General features: G+C 40.1%; 3 protein-coding genes across 3 annotated transcripts in view; 2 read left to right on the top strand and 1 right to left on the bottom strand.

Annotated features, from left to right (window-relative positions):
• Nucleotides 1-1,165: 1,165 nt before the first annotated feature.
• On the top strand, nt 1,166-4,024 carry mrto4 (MRT4 homolog, ribosome maturation factor). The gene is made up of 8 exons (XM_058631286.1): nt 1,166-1,285; nt 2,259-2,317; nt 2,424-2,527; nt 3,108-3,189; nt 3,274-3,341; nt 3,423-3,574; nt 3,666-3,742; nt 3,840-4,024. The coding sequence occupies exons 1-8, from the start codon at nt 1,258-1,260 to the stop codon at nt 3,987-3,989; spliced, it is 720 nt and encodes a 239-aa protein (XP_058487269.1). The 5' UTR covers nt 1,166-1,257; the 3' UTR covers nt 3,990-4,024.
• Nucleotides 4,025-4,416: 392 nt separating this feature from the next.
• akr7a3 (aldo-keto reductase family 7, member A3 (aflatoxin aldehyde reductase)) lies at nt 4,417-7,514 on the bottom strand. The gene is made up of 7 exons (XM_058631285.1): nt 7,036-7,514; nt 6,014-6,201; nt 5,788-5,892; nt 5,498-5,594; nt 5,192-5,291; nt 4,979-5,108; nt 4,417-4,779 (listed from the first exon to the last, which is right to left on the bottom strand). Exons 1-7 carry the CDS (start codon nt 7,331-7,333, stop codon nt 4,618-4,620), a joined length of 1,080 nt encoding a protein of 359 aa, XP_058487268.1. The 5' UTR covers nt 7,334-7,514; the 3' UTR covers nt 4,417-4,617.
• Nucleotides 7,515-9,676: 2,162 nt separating this feature from the next.
• The window catches only part of megf6b (multiple EGF-like-domains 6b), a 59,022-nt gene continuing 52,860 nt past the window's right edge, over nt 9,677-15,838 (top strand). The window contains 3 exon segments of the mRNA XM_058631369.1: nt 9,677-10,089; nt 11,392-11,526; nt 12,318-12,427. Coding sequence (XP_058487352.1) covers nt 9,992-10,089; nt 11,392-11,526; nt 12,318-12,427 — 343 coding nt within the window. The 5' untranslated portion in view covers nt 9,677-9,991.

Below are 15,838 nucleotides of genomic sequence, written 5' to 3'. Positions count from 1 at the left end.
ATAAATACAAACATTTCAATCATTCAAGGCTGCTTGATTGATTTAACTGTTTATAAACACAAATAATAACCCTTTAGATGCCAATCACTGGCCTAAAGTGGCACAATAAATGTAACTTAATCAAAACAGGAAACTCATCTTGGACATATGTAGTAGAAGCTTAATTAATCTTCCACTTATTTCAAATAAATGCAGATGAAAAAGGAACCCACTTCCACTGAGCCCCACAGTGCCACGCGGCTGGTTGTTTCTGTGGCTCAGGAGCCCTCTAGTGGATGAATCCCTTCAGATCACTTTAGACAGACGACAGCAACCTTCTCATGTTACACACACAAAACAAGTTAGTGGGGGTTAGAAGTGCACATAAATGTCGTTTAAATTAAAGAGCTGTCCCACAAAGTAGAGGCAATGCAATGTCATAATATGTTATGATATAATATAATGTACTCATGTGCAGCTGAACTGAGGATCATGCCCTCTGAATTCTTAGTATTAACCTATTTCTTACCGCAACAGTTTTAATATGATGTAGTGATATTTGAATCCTCGCAAACTGGGGAAAAAATAAAATGATATAAATCAAATCAAAATCATATTAGCAATTATAGCCACCTTGAATATTAATATTGAATATTAGGGATACTCATACTTGCTTTTAATGCATGTGTATAGGTATATATATATATATATATAGTACACATATACACATATATGTACATATACATATATTTACACACACACTTGGGATGCATGATATTATCGGCACAATATTATCGGCACAGTTTCTGTTATTGGATTTATTTTACACAATTAGGAAATTGTATATATCTCTCTACATCTGCTGTGACATTAATATGAAAAACATTCATCTTATTTACAGAAGAGATGAAATGACCTGTGCAGTTAATATGAATATCGGTATTGGTTATTGGCCCAAGCATCTTGACATATTAGCACATCCAAAAAAAAGTCCAATATCGTTCATCCCTAATATATAGATACACTTTCTTATTTTCCTCTTTCTCTCTGAGGCTACGCCCAAATTAATAATTACATCAAGATCAACATCAGACGAGCGTGTTGTCACTGTAGCAGAAATCACCACTGTCCCTAAAAACCTCTACATTGTTATTATTTAAAAGTCTTTTCATTTTATTTTCGGTCAGGCACGCCTTGGTCACCTTTAATGAACAGAAACATTTGGGGTCCTTTCACTTCACGTGTGCGCCTGCTGCTCTGCCATCGTGAGAAGAAACCATGCCGAAATCTAAGAGAGACAAGAAAAGTAAGAAAATATCCACTCACATTCAGTGTATTCGCGTGTTATCTGTTCGCGTATGTTACCGCACCAACTGGAACTTAGCATAGGCATAAAGAAACAAGCTCACGGTAGTTTCTCCTTATGAGGGAGTGAATATGTGCTCACCACGGACTACACCGACGACTCATCTGAAAGCATGATGTGAAATATCTTTGTTTCTTGACTGAATTCGGCTTAACTTTGAGAAATAGTGTCTTTATTTTTGTGTTAATGTGTTCATAATTGAGTTAAAATAGTGTAATATACACCAGTAGTTCTCAAACCTTTTATACCAAGTACCACCTGTGAAAATATTGAGCTTCAGACACTGGTATAGTTCACTTAGATTGAGATGGAGCGAGAGATATTGATTATCATTTCATTTATTAATATTTTAATATTTGTCTCATTTTCTACACACTGTGGTCAAAATTACTCAGCTCCACTACTATCACATACCCTGATATATATGTAGAGTACAACCAGTATTTCCGATTTTCCTCCCAAGTACCACCAGAGGAAGCTCCTGTACCACAGATTGAGAACCATAGGTCTAATCCATTTTGATTCCATTTGTGTCCAATAATATATTGGGCTGGATAATAAACCTAAAGGTTGTCACGATAAATGTCAGGCAAGCTAGGACTGATTTTGTTCTTAATTTAAAGTTAAATTAAGTGTTTTTATTGGGCCGAAAAACAACAAATACTTGTTAATCACAGGATTATTTCACAAATCTAAGGTTAAATATTTAAAGTGATTCCGTGTTTGCACCTCAGTGTATTTTATCGATGAAGAAAAATATTTTTCTATAATTCGTGTTTGATGTTATTTTTCAATAAATGTGTCTAATCTGAATCATATCTTTCCACTGAAGTTGTGGCTCAGAGGTTAAAAGTAATACTGAGACTGAAATTGGTCAAATGTATTGACATATTTCATGTCATCCTTTCCTCAGTTTCATTAACAAAGACGGCCAAGAAAGGGCTGGAGTCGAAACAGAAACTAATTGAGGAGGTGAGTGATTTCTACCCTGGTCTTATATCAACTATTTGTTAATAACGTGTTGTTGTAACAAGCTGTAAACATATTTGTCGTGAAATGCTCATGTTTATCTCTGCAGTTGCGGAAATGTGTGGACACCTACAGATATCTGTTCATATTCTCTGTGGCGAATATGAGGAATAACAAGCTGAAAGACGTCAGGACTGCGTGGAAACACAGCAGGTAATGTCATCTTAACCAGGCGGTTGGATTTGTTATTTCATTTAATTCCAAGAGTGAGCTCCACTGATTCAACACCAGGAAGTCTATGTAGTGTAGTTGTTGTGGTCCGAAAACTGTTGTGATGTCTTTAGGACTGCAACTCACGATTATTTACATAACTGGTTAATCTCTCAATTATTTTCTTGATTTAATTGGGTAATTGTTTGGTCCAAAAAAGTTGATCAGTGTTTCTCAAACCTGGAAATGTCTTCTCAAATGTCTTGTTCTGTCCACAAACTAAAATGATTCAGTTTTAATGATTTCTTTGTTATATGGAGCAAAGAAACCAGACAATATTTACATGTAAGTTTATATGTATCAAAATCGTAGTTAATAATTGCTCAATCAAGTAACTGTTTCAGCCCTAAATGTCTTGCGTTTCCTTGGGAGAACCTCTTTAAAAATGTAAAAAGCTGGAGATGACCTCAATCTCAAGTTGGATTGATTGATTGTTAATGCTATGACCCTTAATTAAAGTCTAATTAGCCGCAGTAAGCAGTTGTCACATGATTTAATCTGACTGGACTCCTCTGTATCACAGATTCTTCTTTGGCAAAAATAAAGTCATGATGATTGCCTTGGGTAAAGGACAAACGGACGAATACAAAGATAACTTGCACAAGGTAGGTGATATTTTTAATAGCGTCAAGCAAGATAATACCTCAACTACATATGATTCACTATTAATTGCTTTTGATGATATGCAGGTCACCAAGTATCTACGAGGAGAAGTAGGTGTGCTGTTCACAAATAAAACAAAGGATGAAGTACAAGAGTGCGTATCGCTTCAGTACACCATTGCAATAATGATAAATCAAATGTTACAAAATGTAATAATGGTATTCCTATTTGATAGGTATTTCAACAGTTTCAAGGAGATGGATTACGCACGGGCAGGCAACAAGGCACAGATGGACGTAACTCTGGATGAGGGACCTCTGGAACAGTTTCCTCACTCAATGGAGCCACAGTTGAGGCAACTGGGACTCCCCACAGCTCTCAAGAAAGGCAAGATCAAATATGTTTGAAGGCAAATAAGAAAATGTGTCACTTACAGTCAGTGTGATAGTTTTTATTTGTTTTTCTACTGTTATTTTAGGAGTGGTAACATTGCTGAAAGAGCATGATGTCTGCAAGGACGGAGATGTGCTCACTCCAGAACAGGCTCGCATTCTGGTGAGTTCTGACTATTTCACTTCAGACAATGTCGTCCAGAGGCCCGTGTTGCATTTGACTGACGATTCAAACTCGATCTCGTTCCGTTTCTCCACAGAAACTTTTCGGTTTTGAGATGGCAGAATTCAGAGTACAGATCAAATGTGTGTGGAACTCAGAAACAACGGAGATTGAGAACTTTGCTGCCGAAGAAGAGTCAATGCAGCAGAACGAAGATGACAACGATGATGGTGATGATTCAGAATAAAACGACTGCATCGGCCTGGGGGGGGGGGGGGGGGGCTGTACATCTAATTTTAAGTAAATTTTTGCCAACCATAACAGCAGTGGGACACTGATGTTGAACCCACTCATCCTGACTTCTGTGATGCCAATGGACTCTGTAAACTTTCTTCTGTCAATCTTTAACCCCAAACAAGAATGTTTTCTCTTCAGCTTGAATTTAAGCTTTGGAATTAAGTGTTTTGTAGAAAACCCCTAATACCTGGAGTCAACAATCCTGTACATGTAATGATGACCAGTACTTTTCTTTGCAGTACAAACATTAGCACGTACCTTTTGTATAGTCCATGTTATGTGCAAGAGAAAACATTGTGTATGTAAGAGTTTCTTTTTCTTTTTAATGCAACAGTTTGAAGGCAGACTCAAGAAAGATGATTTTTACCTTAAAAAAATCGTTTTGTCATTTTTACATTTTTATTAAGGGTGTGTTCTTACTTGCATTAATACAAAATGGTTTCCAATTCCTCCATTCAGAAGAAAAGTGAGTGTAGTACAATTAAGCAATTAAGATGAGCAGGATTTTAGCACATTTTTTCCTATTAAATGTTTTCATGGAAATAGATTTGACTAATTTAGATTACGACTTTGTGTCCTCATCGGAAGTAGTTGGGACACTCATGGGCTACGAGGTTCCAGGCTTCATTAAAGGCAGCGACCACACTCTCATCCAGAGGACCTTCCTCTGCAGCAGCCAGGTTCTGCTGAAGTTGCTCCATGCTTGACATGCCAATGATAACTCCATCTCCAAGATCTCCCTGTAACCGCAGATGATGACCACAGAGCAGTTTTGATGATGCGTTTCATATTAAGTTGAAATCAGTCCCAAGTGCTACGCGCGACTACTGTCTATTAATGGAGTTAAGACAAAATGAGCTCACAATGAACAACCTGCAAACTATAATTGAATTAATGCAGCTTTTCATGCACACACACACACACACACACACACGTTACCTTAAGCTGGGAGTGGTGATACATCCAGCGCATGGCAGCAGAAGTCATGGTGGGTTTTTCTGAGCCATAAGCTGTCTCCAAGGATTTAATAACCAAATCTATGGCATGGAAATGACTCATCTTCCAGTATCTTGCACAGAAGACAAAAAATATTCACAAACTAATAATACCATAGAATATGCAATGAAGAAAGGTAGAGTGTCATTTATTCACCTGTCCTGATATGCTGCAGCCCAGGAATTACCAAAGAATCGTCCTGCAGGCTGGGATCCATCTTTGTCTTGGTAATGATACTTCCCTGTTAGAAGGCCACCTGGTAGAGGAGGAGCAGTAATGTCAGGCTTCAGTTTCAAGTCATTTATGCCATGATTTCACTAACTTAAGGATTTACATGATACAATTAAATCTAAAAGCATGTGTAAAATGTCATGATAGCTTAGCTCAAGAGCATTGGTGGTAGATTTCTCAGCAGTCATGTGAATCATCTTAATGAAACCACAGAAAGCAGATGAACAGCACCTGCCAGAGGATTATATGCATAGAATCTCATTCCATAGTTTCTGAGACACGGGAGCAACTCCGTCTCAACCTGTCTCGTCGTGGCATTGTACATCCCCTGTAAGAGGTCGGAAGACTTCAAGTTAGGAAGCCAATAAAACAGCCATTTCTTTGATTTCTCTATTATACAGTAAAGGTTGCAGAACCAAGCGTTGAACGTACACTTATTTGAGTGCAACATGACAACTGTGCACTGAAAGGCTAATTCAGTTTAAAGTGACAACTGAAAGGACACTAAAGTGCTTTTTCACCTGATAAACGGTCGGCATGATCCAGTTGTTGTGTCTGCAGATGCATGCAATTTCAGCCACTTCCCATGATGCATAGTTTGACAGGCCAAACTCCTTGAATTTTCCCTAAGGGTCAATAAAACATATTTTATAATGTATACACTGCAGACAGAGGTGTGTTAAGTGGTTTATTATGTTACAAGAGTGACCTGTTTAGAGGTTTATCTCCTAGACAATAAGGCCTTACCTCTTTGTGGAGATCATTGCAGGCCCTGAGAGTCTCCTGAATGGGGTTTTGGTGGTCGGGAGCATGGAGGTAGAAAAGGTCCACACAGTCAGTCTGGAGCCTCTGAAGGGAGGTTTCCAGCTGAGCGCGCACACTTTCTGGCTTCAGTGTTTTCCCATCCCAGGGGTTTGCTTTGGTAGCTATGCTTACTACGACACAACCAATAAAAAACTATTAAATAAAGAAACAACAAATTCATTACACTTGAAGGTACAGCAAACCAATTAAATTTCGACCCAGACTCTTAGTCTAGTCACTCACGTGAAATATGTAGGTTTTTCTCCATTCACGATTGTCACGATAATAGAAAATCACTATTATTAACTTATTTTAAGTGTAAGTTTAAGTATATTTATTATCACATCACTAATGGAGCAATATGAACATTTCCTGTAATGACAAAAGTAATTGCAATTCCCAATGTTGTGATAAGCGTAACAGATTAACAGATCAACTAAATTTAACCGCCTATCAAAGATTATTTCATTGTGTAAAAGTAATGGAAAAATGTAAGAGACACTGTCAAACACCAAGGGCAGGACAATCATTCAAATAACATATTATTTTCATATACTTTTCCTCAATATTGTGTTTGTGCACTGAACAAATTAGACATAAAACCCATATAATCAATTAGATTTGTTCCCCTCAGATGATTGATGATTAAATAGAGCATTTGTTTGTTGTTATTCTGGCAATAAAGAAGTTCATCATTAACAGCCTTCTTATCAACTTTCACTTACTAGGCTAGAAAAAATCTCATATTTTATGTCATTCAATGTGATAATGATATATATCTAGTTTATTACCAGTTATGTGTGTCATTTACTAATAGAGCAGTCATAGTACATGTTGGTTGATATGAATAATCAGTAATAATCAGTCTCTGGTGGTGGGCCGGAAGTTAGGGGGTCACTTAAAGTTCCCATAACCCCCAGCGGCAGGTTGTTAAATCAGTCGTGTATTGTTTGCTTCTGCTGTACCTGTTTTGGGGAGTTTCATGCCTCCTATGACTGTCTCTGCCTTGCCGTCCACATACATGAGGGCTGTGTCCAGGTGGTTGTGTCCCCGGGACAGAAAAGCCTGCACCATCTGCAGACTCTGCTCCGCGTCAGCTCGACCACCGAACGCCATAGTTCCCAGTAAAGACACGGGCCGCTTCACTTGGCTCGACATGTTCCTACGATGAAGCTCAAACCTCGGCAACTCTGTGAGAACTTTTCTGATTGTGAGACTCTGTCTGAGTGTGACAAGTTTACTAGATAGTGTTACACACTGCATGCTACGGCACTACAGCAACGTCGGCGGGGCAAAGGTCGTAGCAATTTAGGGAGCGTCGTAAAGTTACTTAGCTACTCTTAAAACGTAACGCGCGTTATAAAAATAAAATTCAAAGGGGGTGAATTGTCGTATTTGCTTCGCAGTAGTTGACGCAGGGGGCTAAGTCCATTTGCTGTGACAACTTCCTGTTGTTTGTTACTTGTTAATATTTATTCGAGTCTCTTCGTTGCGTCACGCGCACTGCATTTGTAGTTTAACATGGAGTGTGTAATTCTCCACTTTAACCACAAGATGTCAGGAAATCACCATCCATTGTAAGATTAATATTTTACTCAAGAAGTAACTACATTTAGGGTCATGTCTTTCTTTGAGCTGATTTTTTGAGCTATATCTGACCTAATTATTTATCAAATACTAATTATTATTATTATTATCATCATTATTATTATAATAATAATAATAATAATAATACACTTTTTTTAACCTTTGAATGCCAGGTTGGGTCATGATGCCACCATGTTTTCAAATGAAACAAACAAAAATCAATAATTTTTTAATATTATTTGCAAAGTAAATTTATTTGTGTTGAATTATTACAGCCTGGTTAAGTCAACGCTTGTGACAGTGCCATCTAGTGGAAGTAGTTTATTCCCCTCCAAAAAGCCCAGATTGACACCCAGATATAGTAAAATGCATGGATTATGCTTTAATGGAGTAAGAGCAAAAATTGCAGTTTGTATGGGTTTCAGTGGCACATTGTACACAGTGTGTTTTATCCTTACTGAAGGATCTGAGCTGGAAATAATAAGATCAAATAAATGATCCAAAAACAAGAATAAAATGTGTTCCTAAGAATGTATCTGACAGACAAATAGTGAAATTAATTTCAGTTGCAGCCCTAACATTTCACTAGAAATGCTTATGAGTTTCTCTTGCAGTGAGTTGTACTAGTGGTAAAAATTCTCAATTTTAACCACAAGATGTCAGCAAAATTGTATTTTAAGTTGCTGCAACCATTCATCTGATTGATTAATCATTACTAAATTAAACAAATATATATTTTATATAATAAATATAATTTCCCAAGTTTTTCATAAAATAAAACAGATTTTAGCTTCTTGGTTTAGTCCTGACAGTAAACATTTTCTGACACTTGATGGACAAAACAAGTAATTAACTAATTCAGGCATACATTGATGATAAAACCATTACTGGTTGCACCCCTACCATTTTACTAAAAAGGGGATTGGTTAAAAAAGAGGTTTATGTTTTGCATGAACTGCACAAACTGCACACTTTTACAGACTCCCAACAGGTAAAGGATGCTGTAGTTATTTTGGGACCTGAAATTGATTTGTGAAATTATTGTGCCATGTATTTGCTCCATTGTTAAAATTCAAAGAAAGACAATATAGAATAAAAAAAAAAAAGTAAATAAAATAGCAGGTGTATGAGAAGTAAAAGCCAGAAGTTCAGGGTCAAAATAGAAACAAATAATATAAAAAGTAAAATAAGTTAATATTGAAGTATTCGGAATGAAAAGTGCATGACATTACTATGAAAATGAAACTGTTTCAAATGTGTGGTCTTTTTTATAGTCAGATGGACAGTTCATGTTAACATATATCACAAAAACGTGACAAACTTGTTGCAGTAAAATATGTAGATACCTCGACTTTGGCGCGTGAGAGCCTATCTAAGTAAAACAACATGGACAGCAGTGACCTGGGACTCTTTGGGGTCATGAACACATGAGTTGCAATGAAAGCTTTGTTTGGAGAGCAGCAGCAGTAGTCAGTCCTGGCGGCTGACCCTTTGACCGCACCATCAGCTGTTTGCCCTAAAGAGTGACCACATGGCTGATTCACACCCGCCAGTTGCACTATCACTTCTCTAGCCTCTGCACTGCTCTGTCCATGTCTGTGCGTAAAAGCTCCGCGTGCGCTCGCAGTCCTGTGCGCACCCATCAAATACACACCACATGTTTGGAGGAAGATCATAAAATCATATGAAAAGATCATTTTGTTATATCATTTTTATTTATTTAAGTCGCAGTAGCACGTGCCTGCAATGAAACACAGTGTAACAAAAAAAATCGGAGCTGCTTCTTAACTTTTGAACACCAAGAAAAACGTCTTCAGTTCTTAGTTGTGTCAGTGCAGTTTTCAGGCTGCGCGGCGTCCCGAGTTAGTATCAGAGGCTACAGAACAGAAGCTATGAATAATAGATGGGACTCTAGAGTTCACTCCCGCGCCCTCTTCGAGCAGCCCCCCCCGCACCACTCCAAACCCATTCAATCATCACCAAGTGAATGGAGAGAGGCAGGAAAAGCGCTCAGCCTCTCTGAGTCTGTGCCCGTAAACGTAACATCTGTTGCAGGAAGCAAAGGTGAACTGTAGTCTTCGGTCAGTGTCTCTCTCTGGCTCAGAGCGAGGGCACACGGCATGTGATGGCTGGCTCGTTTTTGGTCAGTGGTCATTTCCACGCGGAAGCTCCTTTACGCGCCGTTTAATTCCATATACCACACCGCTTGGATGTTTTTGGTTTTTTTAGACATTCACACTAAGATGATTTATTTCTTTGTAAATGTCTTCAGTTATACTCATTGATGAGTTTGCCTTTCACCCGTGATTTAGACCTGTAGTCTAATCCAACAACATGGAACTGGACAGTGTTATTTTTTCTTTTTTCCTCATATTTATTCAAGAGGCTCACGCAGTGCGTTATGGCACCGCCAACAATCTACAGCCCTACATGTGAGTACTGTTTTAATTACACGAAAGAACATTCCAACTTTACTAAAAGTGTGTCACAGCCTCGCATTTGTTTTGACGTGAGACCGTGAGAAAAGTGCCGGTTCACATGAGCCAAGTTTTGAGGCAGAGGCAGAATACGTGTGGTGTGGTGTATTTCATCCATGTTGTGCACTGACACCTTCTTTATTTACATGTACATGCATGATATCACTGTCCTATTCCTACCTCTGTCAGAGGATATTTACCGTTAGAAAGTTCATTGTAAGAGGTATTTTAAACCCCCCAAAATAATAATAAAAACACAGTTGGAATTATGTAATGAGAATTTTTCTCTTGTTAACTGCCACTAACTATCAGGTCTTTCATATGCAATTATGTGTACAGGTGGTGGTGCATACTGTTGTTTATGGGGATGAGCAGCTAGTTGATTCTTGCAGATCTCATGTGTGCCTTCTCACCTGTAACTGGAGAGTTGCCAAAGGAGAACATATTTCAGAAGTGCACTTATTTTTGTCTGGGCGCCGAGTCATCATGTAGCCTGTGCAGTGCAGCTAGTGGTATGAAGACATCAGTGTGCCTCAACCAGGCAGACATCGTTAAAAGTGGAAAACACATCACAGTGGAAGGCTGTTTTTTTTCTTTCTTTTTTTTCCTCGGGTTAAAAAAAACGTTATCTGTCCTTTTCTGCTGACATTCTGTCTGACTTATGTACGTTCAAGTGAAAACATGCATCTTCTACGCTGTTATCTGCTAAACACTGAAAATGTTTGGCCCTTGCCACGAATGGCAGGGGCCAGGATGGCTCCTAGCACAAGTGCAAGGAACCTATTGAAATCCTTCAGATTATTATTATTATTATTATTATTATTAGTATTATTATATCCGTGGCTTTCCGCTCATTTTTGAGGGGGTTCCCATGCATAGAAACTCCTGAAACTTGGCATGTTATTGTTATTTGTTTTCCTTTCATGTCCTCTCTACCCCCTGAAAACCCTTCCTGTAACACATTTCATGTGAATATTGAGTTTAAGTTTAACTAAAGGCAGTATCTTGTGATGTGCAGGAGTACGGAACATTATATGTATGAGGATTACTCTCCAAATCTTTGAAATTACATACACCAGACACCATAAGCAGCCTCCCTACGGACCGATGTTGTCATTGAGAGCTAAAAAAATCATTATTGAAACTTAATCCATCCGTCTATTGCAGTGCTCGTAAATTCCCCTGCTGCCATGCGCTCATACAGAGAACATTGACATGTTAAGTGTTTTTACCACAGTTTTCTTTTTTTCCTTCCAGGCCCAATGTGTGCTTGGACAGAGAGATGACACTGGTTGCCCACAGGCAGCCGTGTGTGCAGGCCTTCACACGCATGGTTAAAGTGTGGAAGCAGGGCTGTGTGGGTCAGTCATGGTGCATGGGATATGAGAGAAGGTGAGTAATGCACCTCATTTGTTGTCTGTCTGTCTCCCCCTCCCTCCCTCCTCTGCATTTAAAACCCCTTTGTACTGATGTGGCTACAACAAAGCATCAATAAAAGTTTTGTGTCATGCAACCAAAAATAATTAATCACGGAGGGCATTTTCAAACAGGATGAGTTCTGACTTCTTGATCTCCTCCTTCCTCTTTCCTCTTGTTCTGTAGTCAGCACTTTGAACCTCTTATACACTTAAGTGCAATGTGTTGCCCCACTTAACCGAAGTAACCATCTATTTAACCTGCAGTCATTTCTGTAGACAAGATTCCTTTGAAGCAGGGTCAGGGTAGTGCTAACATTTTAACCCATCTCTGTCTCTCCCACTGCTGGTCTCACTCGCTTTCTTTGGTTATTTACCATGTTACAAAGACAAAGGCTGCTTTGAAGGTGGACAAGGCCACAATTACTGTCCCACAATGTGTAATGATAATGGAGCCGAGAGAGGTGTCCCAAAGTAGAGGGAGAAGCACCGTTCTCTGAAGTCGTCTGCTCGTGTCGCACTCAAAAAAAAACACCTCTGCCTTCAGAGTCTGGGAAACTGTTTGCGAAATTAAAAATAACAAAAAGACTGGGAGCCGTTTGAACAGATTATGTGTTTATTTTTGCCTAATCCACTTAAACTGAACCCCACGAAACATTAAGAGTTGAAGCAACCCAAATATTCATTCAGATAATCCTTCTGTTTGCATGTAAAGTCTCTCACACACAGTGTGAATGATTTTTAACAGGTACTTTGTCATTTTAACAGGACGGCGTACTACACAGCGTACAGACAGGTCTACAGACAGGATTATGAGACTGTGTACAAGTGCTGCCCTGGATGGTCTCATCTTAATGGAGAAGCGGGTTGTCTTTATCGTAAGTATCCCGTACACTTTTCTAACTTCTAAGTTCACACATATCAGGTTCAGGTCAGGTAAACGTCACATTTTGGAAAGTGACCTAAAACATAGTCTTATGTTAAATAAAAGGCGCGTGTGTTATTACGACACTCCCACGTGGTTTAAATGTGGACTCTGCAAAAACAATTGTCCATTGTTGAGAAATAACTTGGATTTATGGTGTATTAGCGTGTGTGTTTTCTTTTTTTCATGTAATCAAAAGCGGTTCCTGAGTGAGTTAAGGACGTGCAGGTCAGACAGAAATGTGACGTCAAAAGCACGTCTTAAACCTGTCGCAGTGAATCTCCCAGAATAATTCCCGTCAGCAGCGACGCCACCTGCTGATTTTACATGAGAAAGAACAACGAAAAACAACAATGAGTTTTTGCACCGTAAATCTGACCCACTGGTCGCCACTGTAGGTCTGATGCCGGAGCTCATCTCCTTGTGGAGAAGCTTAGCTTCACACCGCTGAGGCCAAGAAGCCTCCTTTGATCGGATTTTACTGCCAGTGATCCAAATTGCATAGCCTGCATACCATAGCCAGACCCTTGGCAAAGGCTTCCTGTAAACAGTTTGTCCTCTCTCCGGTTGACTGACAAGTTCCCACTTCCTTGTTCTCTGTACCCTGCCTGGAAACATGTTCAACGCCGGGCTCTTACACCCCCGGTGCAGACATATTACTCAGTGGGGTAGCAGGAGAAGATCTCCTGGATGTGGCTGTCATCAGTGTCTTATTATGGCGTTTTCTTTTCAAAGGGCTCTTTGTATCCCGAGTGAAGGTTACGGTATTAAATGATACTAGGAAGCATTGGGTTGTCTCGTCGGTGAGTCTGGTTTGTTTTAAAACACTCATAAAGAAATGTCTTTAAGAGACATCCCTCATGACTGCACAGCGTCTCCCCTCACTTTAGAAGATGGAGGGGGCTCTGTTTCTCTTTTGTCGTGACAATGGCCGCTCTCTTCAACATGAGGCAGGGCTTTTATCTCTGTAACCAAAGACGTGGCACCACTTTTTGAGATGGGACAAGCTAATCACCCTTTTCTCTGAGCCATTGAACCAGGATAAAAGGAAGCTCACACCACAACCCCCCCCCCCCCCCCCCCTCCCATGCACTTTGCTATGAGCTGTCTGTACTGTACCTCAGTCAGCACAGTATAATCTGTGGAGATGTTTTCAACATCTTCAACATCCTAAAGGACAAATCTGCCTGAGCAAATCCCCTGAAAACCCCTTCAAATGGGGGAAGATGGGGAGACAGGAATGCTTTGTGTAGAGATAGTGATTTACTGTGTGGCACTTGTTGTCTTTCCTCCTTCTTTCTCTCTGTGTGTGTTCCATAATAAAATGTCAGTGGAGGGTAATTAGGTTAACGACCTGTGGTTATTGTGAGGCAGTTGAATGGAATTGAGGGTCTAATCATGTTGATGCAGCGCACAGTGGCTGAGAAGTGTCTGCGGTAGCCGCTGAGTAGTTTGTCTTCCCTGAAGTTCAGTTGTGTATTTTCTCTCCGTCTACACAGTGTGCAGATGTTGACACCCTCTTGTCGCAAATTAATAGTTGTGCTCTTCAGTATTTGTTGCTGTAAAAATAAACCGCAGCAGAGCACTCGTGTGGTTATTCTCACATTTAATTCTGCGGCTGTTTGGGACCAGTTGTTTTCAATGATAAAAAACAGAAATGCAGCAAATCCTCACCGTGGAGAAGCTGGTGCCAGAGAATGTCCAGTGTGACTTTTGAGCAAAAACTATTCATCAAAATAGTTCAAAATGAACACATCTATTTATCTTAGATCTAAGTCTACAATACATCTAATGACGTCTTGTGTGACTTGTAGAGACAGACTGGAGTCTTTGAATACTCTCCAAGTTCAACTGAGGTGACCTTTGTGTGTTTTGAAAAGGCTCCAATTGGCTCGATAACTATCTCTTTCTCCTGAAGGTGAAGAGCTCTTGACTTTGTGATGGCGTCTTCCTCCACTTGAACGTTTGGAGGGCCACTCAATCAATGAGTTAAACCCTTTGTCCCGTAGCCTGTAGCCACGGGCCGGGTGAGGATGGATGAGGTGAGCTTCAGCTAAAGGGGAAACAATCAGTTATGTTGATTGACGGCGACAATATGCTTAATGATTGGGGCCGAGGAGCAGGAACAATGGCACCTCCAGTTTGTCGTCGTTGGTAATTGCCAAATCGGAACTGAACTTCTTTTGTGGTGGGACCAGGCTGCTGAAGGTGGCTACATGTGAAGTAGGTCCAGCACCAGGGGGGAAACAAGGAAGCGGTCCTTTGTCTGTCCATGGGTGGTCTTTAGAGATGTTTGTTGTGTGTGTGTTTTATGTGTGTGATGGAACACAGCAACCTCTGTGTCAGCGGGCGTGGGGACGACATCACATTTAGGCCCAGATGCAGATGCACACAGAGGACCAGAGAGAGGAAATCAATCAGCTGAGACAAAACATGGAGAGTTATACCAAAACCGGTGGTGTCATTTAAATAGTTTGTTATTACCCATGGATACCGTTGTGGAAAAAAATGTTTTGAGATGTCTGATGAGGATATAAAATCTCAAATGGATTGTTGAAGTTTGTTTCTTTGCAAAGCCAAAACCAAGCTATGCAAGAATATATGGTGAAACAAGCAGTATAAGGAATAAGAGTCTTAATGAGTTGAAATGTGTAGATGAAACTCTCCTGGGTGCACTGCACAGATATCATCATCATGACCCTATATGGTCAAAACTTGGCATCAGAGCTGGTAGCACCTGGTGTGATCGCTCATACTGCCTTTTGGTTGTGTTAGATGGGCAGAAAAATGCATATCTGGCAGGAGATGCTCCGTGAAACTGTCTTTCACAGGATGTCTTCACAACCGTACGCAGGATGGACTGGCATTCAAATTCCTCCTGTGATTACCAGGACTGTGTTTTCACTCCCAGTGTCCACATGTTGCCAGTCAGGAGAAACAATGATAGACATCAATCCTCTGGACCTGTCATCACTAAGCACTGTACTCGGCTCAGGAGAGCGCAAAACAACAGGCCTGGCTCAAACAGCTGTCCTACTTCACAGGGTTATTAGCCTCAAAACACATCAGATACAGTGAACGCTCCAGCAGGCAGACTTCAGCACACATATATCCTCTAAGCACTGCCATAATGAACGTGTTATGTGAGTGCATGGAATGCGATGGTACACCTCTGAGGTGGACTCTCGTGTTTTTGAGCCTCTCGCTGCTTCTGCCCTGAATGCTTTGAATTCCACGTCCAAATGAGCGAGAACAGTTTGACTTAAAGAATTTATGGACACAGGGTCGCTGGCTCCAATAAGTGGATGAGTCACACTTTTGCCCCGGGGTGCTATGAACCCCCCCCTCCCAACTTACACAGGTG

This window comes from Solea solea, chromosome 6 (assembly GCF_958295425.1).
Source record: "Solea solea chromosome 6, fSolSol10.1, whole genome shotgun sequence".
Classification (NCBI taxonomy): domain Eukaryota; kingdom Metazoa; phylum Chordata; class Actinopteri; order Pleuronectiformes; family Soleidae; genus Solea; species Solea solea.
Note: the sequence above shows the minus strand (reverse complement) of the source record. Positions and strands in the feature narration are given on the sequence as shown.

What these genes read in the sequence shown, in the direction of transcription:
- mrto4 (XM_058631286.1), top strand. Translation starts at nt 1,258, where the DNA reads ATGCCGAAATCTAAGAGAGACAAGAAAA. An exon ending in ACTGCGTGGAAACACAGCAG is followed by an intron (nt 2,528 to 3,107) that starts GTAATGTCATCT and finishes TCTGTATCACAG; the next exon opens with ATTCTTCTTTGGCAAAAATA. An exon ending in CAGAACAGGCTCGCATTCTG is followed by an intron (nt 3,743 to 3,839) that starts GTGAGTTCTGAC and finishes GTTTCTCCACAG; the next exon opens with AAACTTTTCGGTTTTGAGAT.
- akr7a3 (XM_058631285.1), bottom strand. Translation starts at nt 7,333, where the DNA reads ATGCAGTGTGTAACACTATCTAGTAAACTTGTCACACTCAGACAGAGT. An exon ending in GCAATGATCTCCACAAAGAG is followed by an intron (nt 5,893 to 6,013) that starts GTAAGGCCTTAT and finishes ATTGACCCTTAG; the next exon opens with GGAAAATTCAAGGAGTTTGG. An exon ending in GCTGCAGCATATCAGGACAG is followed by an intron (nt 5,109 to 5,191) that starts GTGAATAAATGA and finishes CTTCTGTGCAAG; the next exon opens with ATACTGGAAGATGAGTCATT.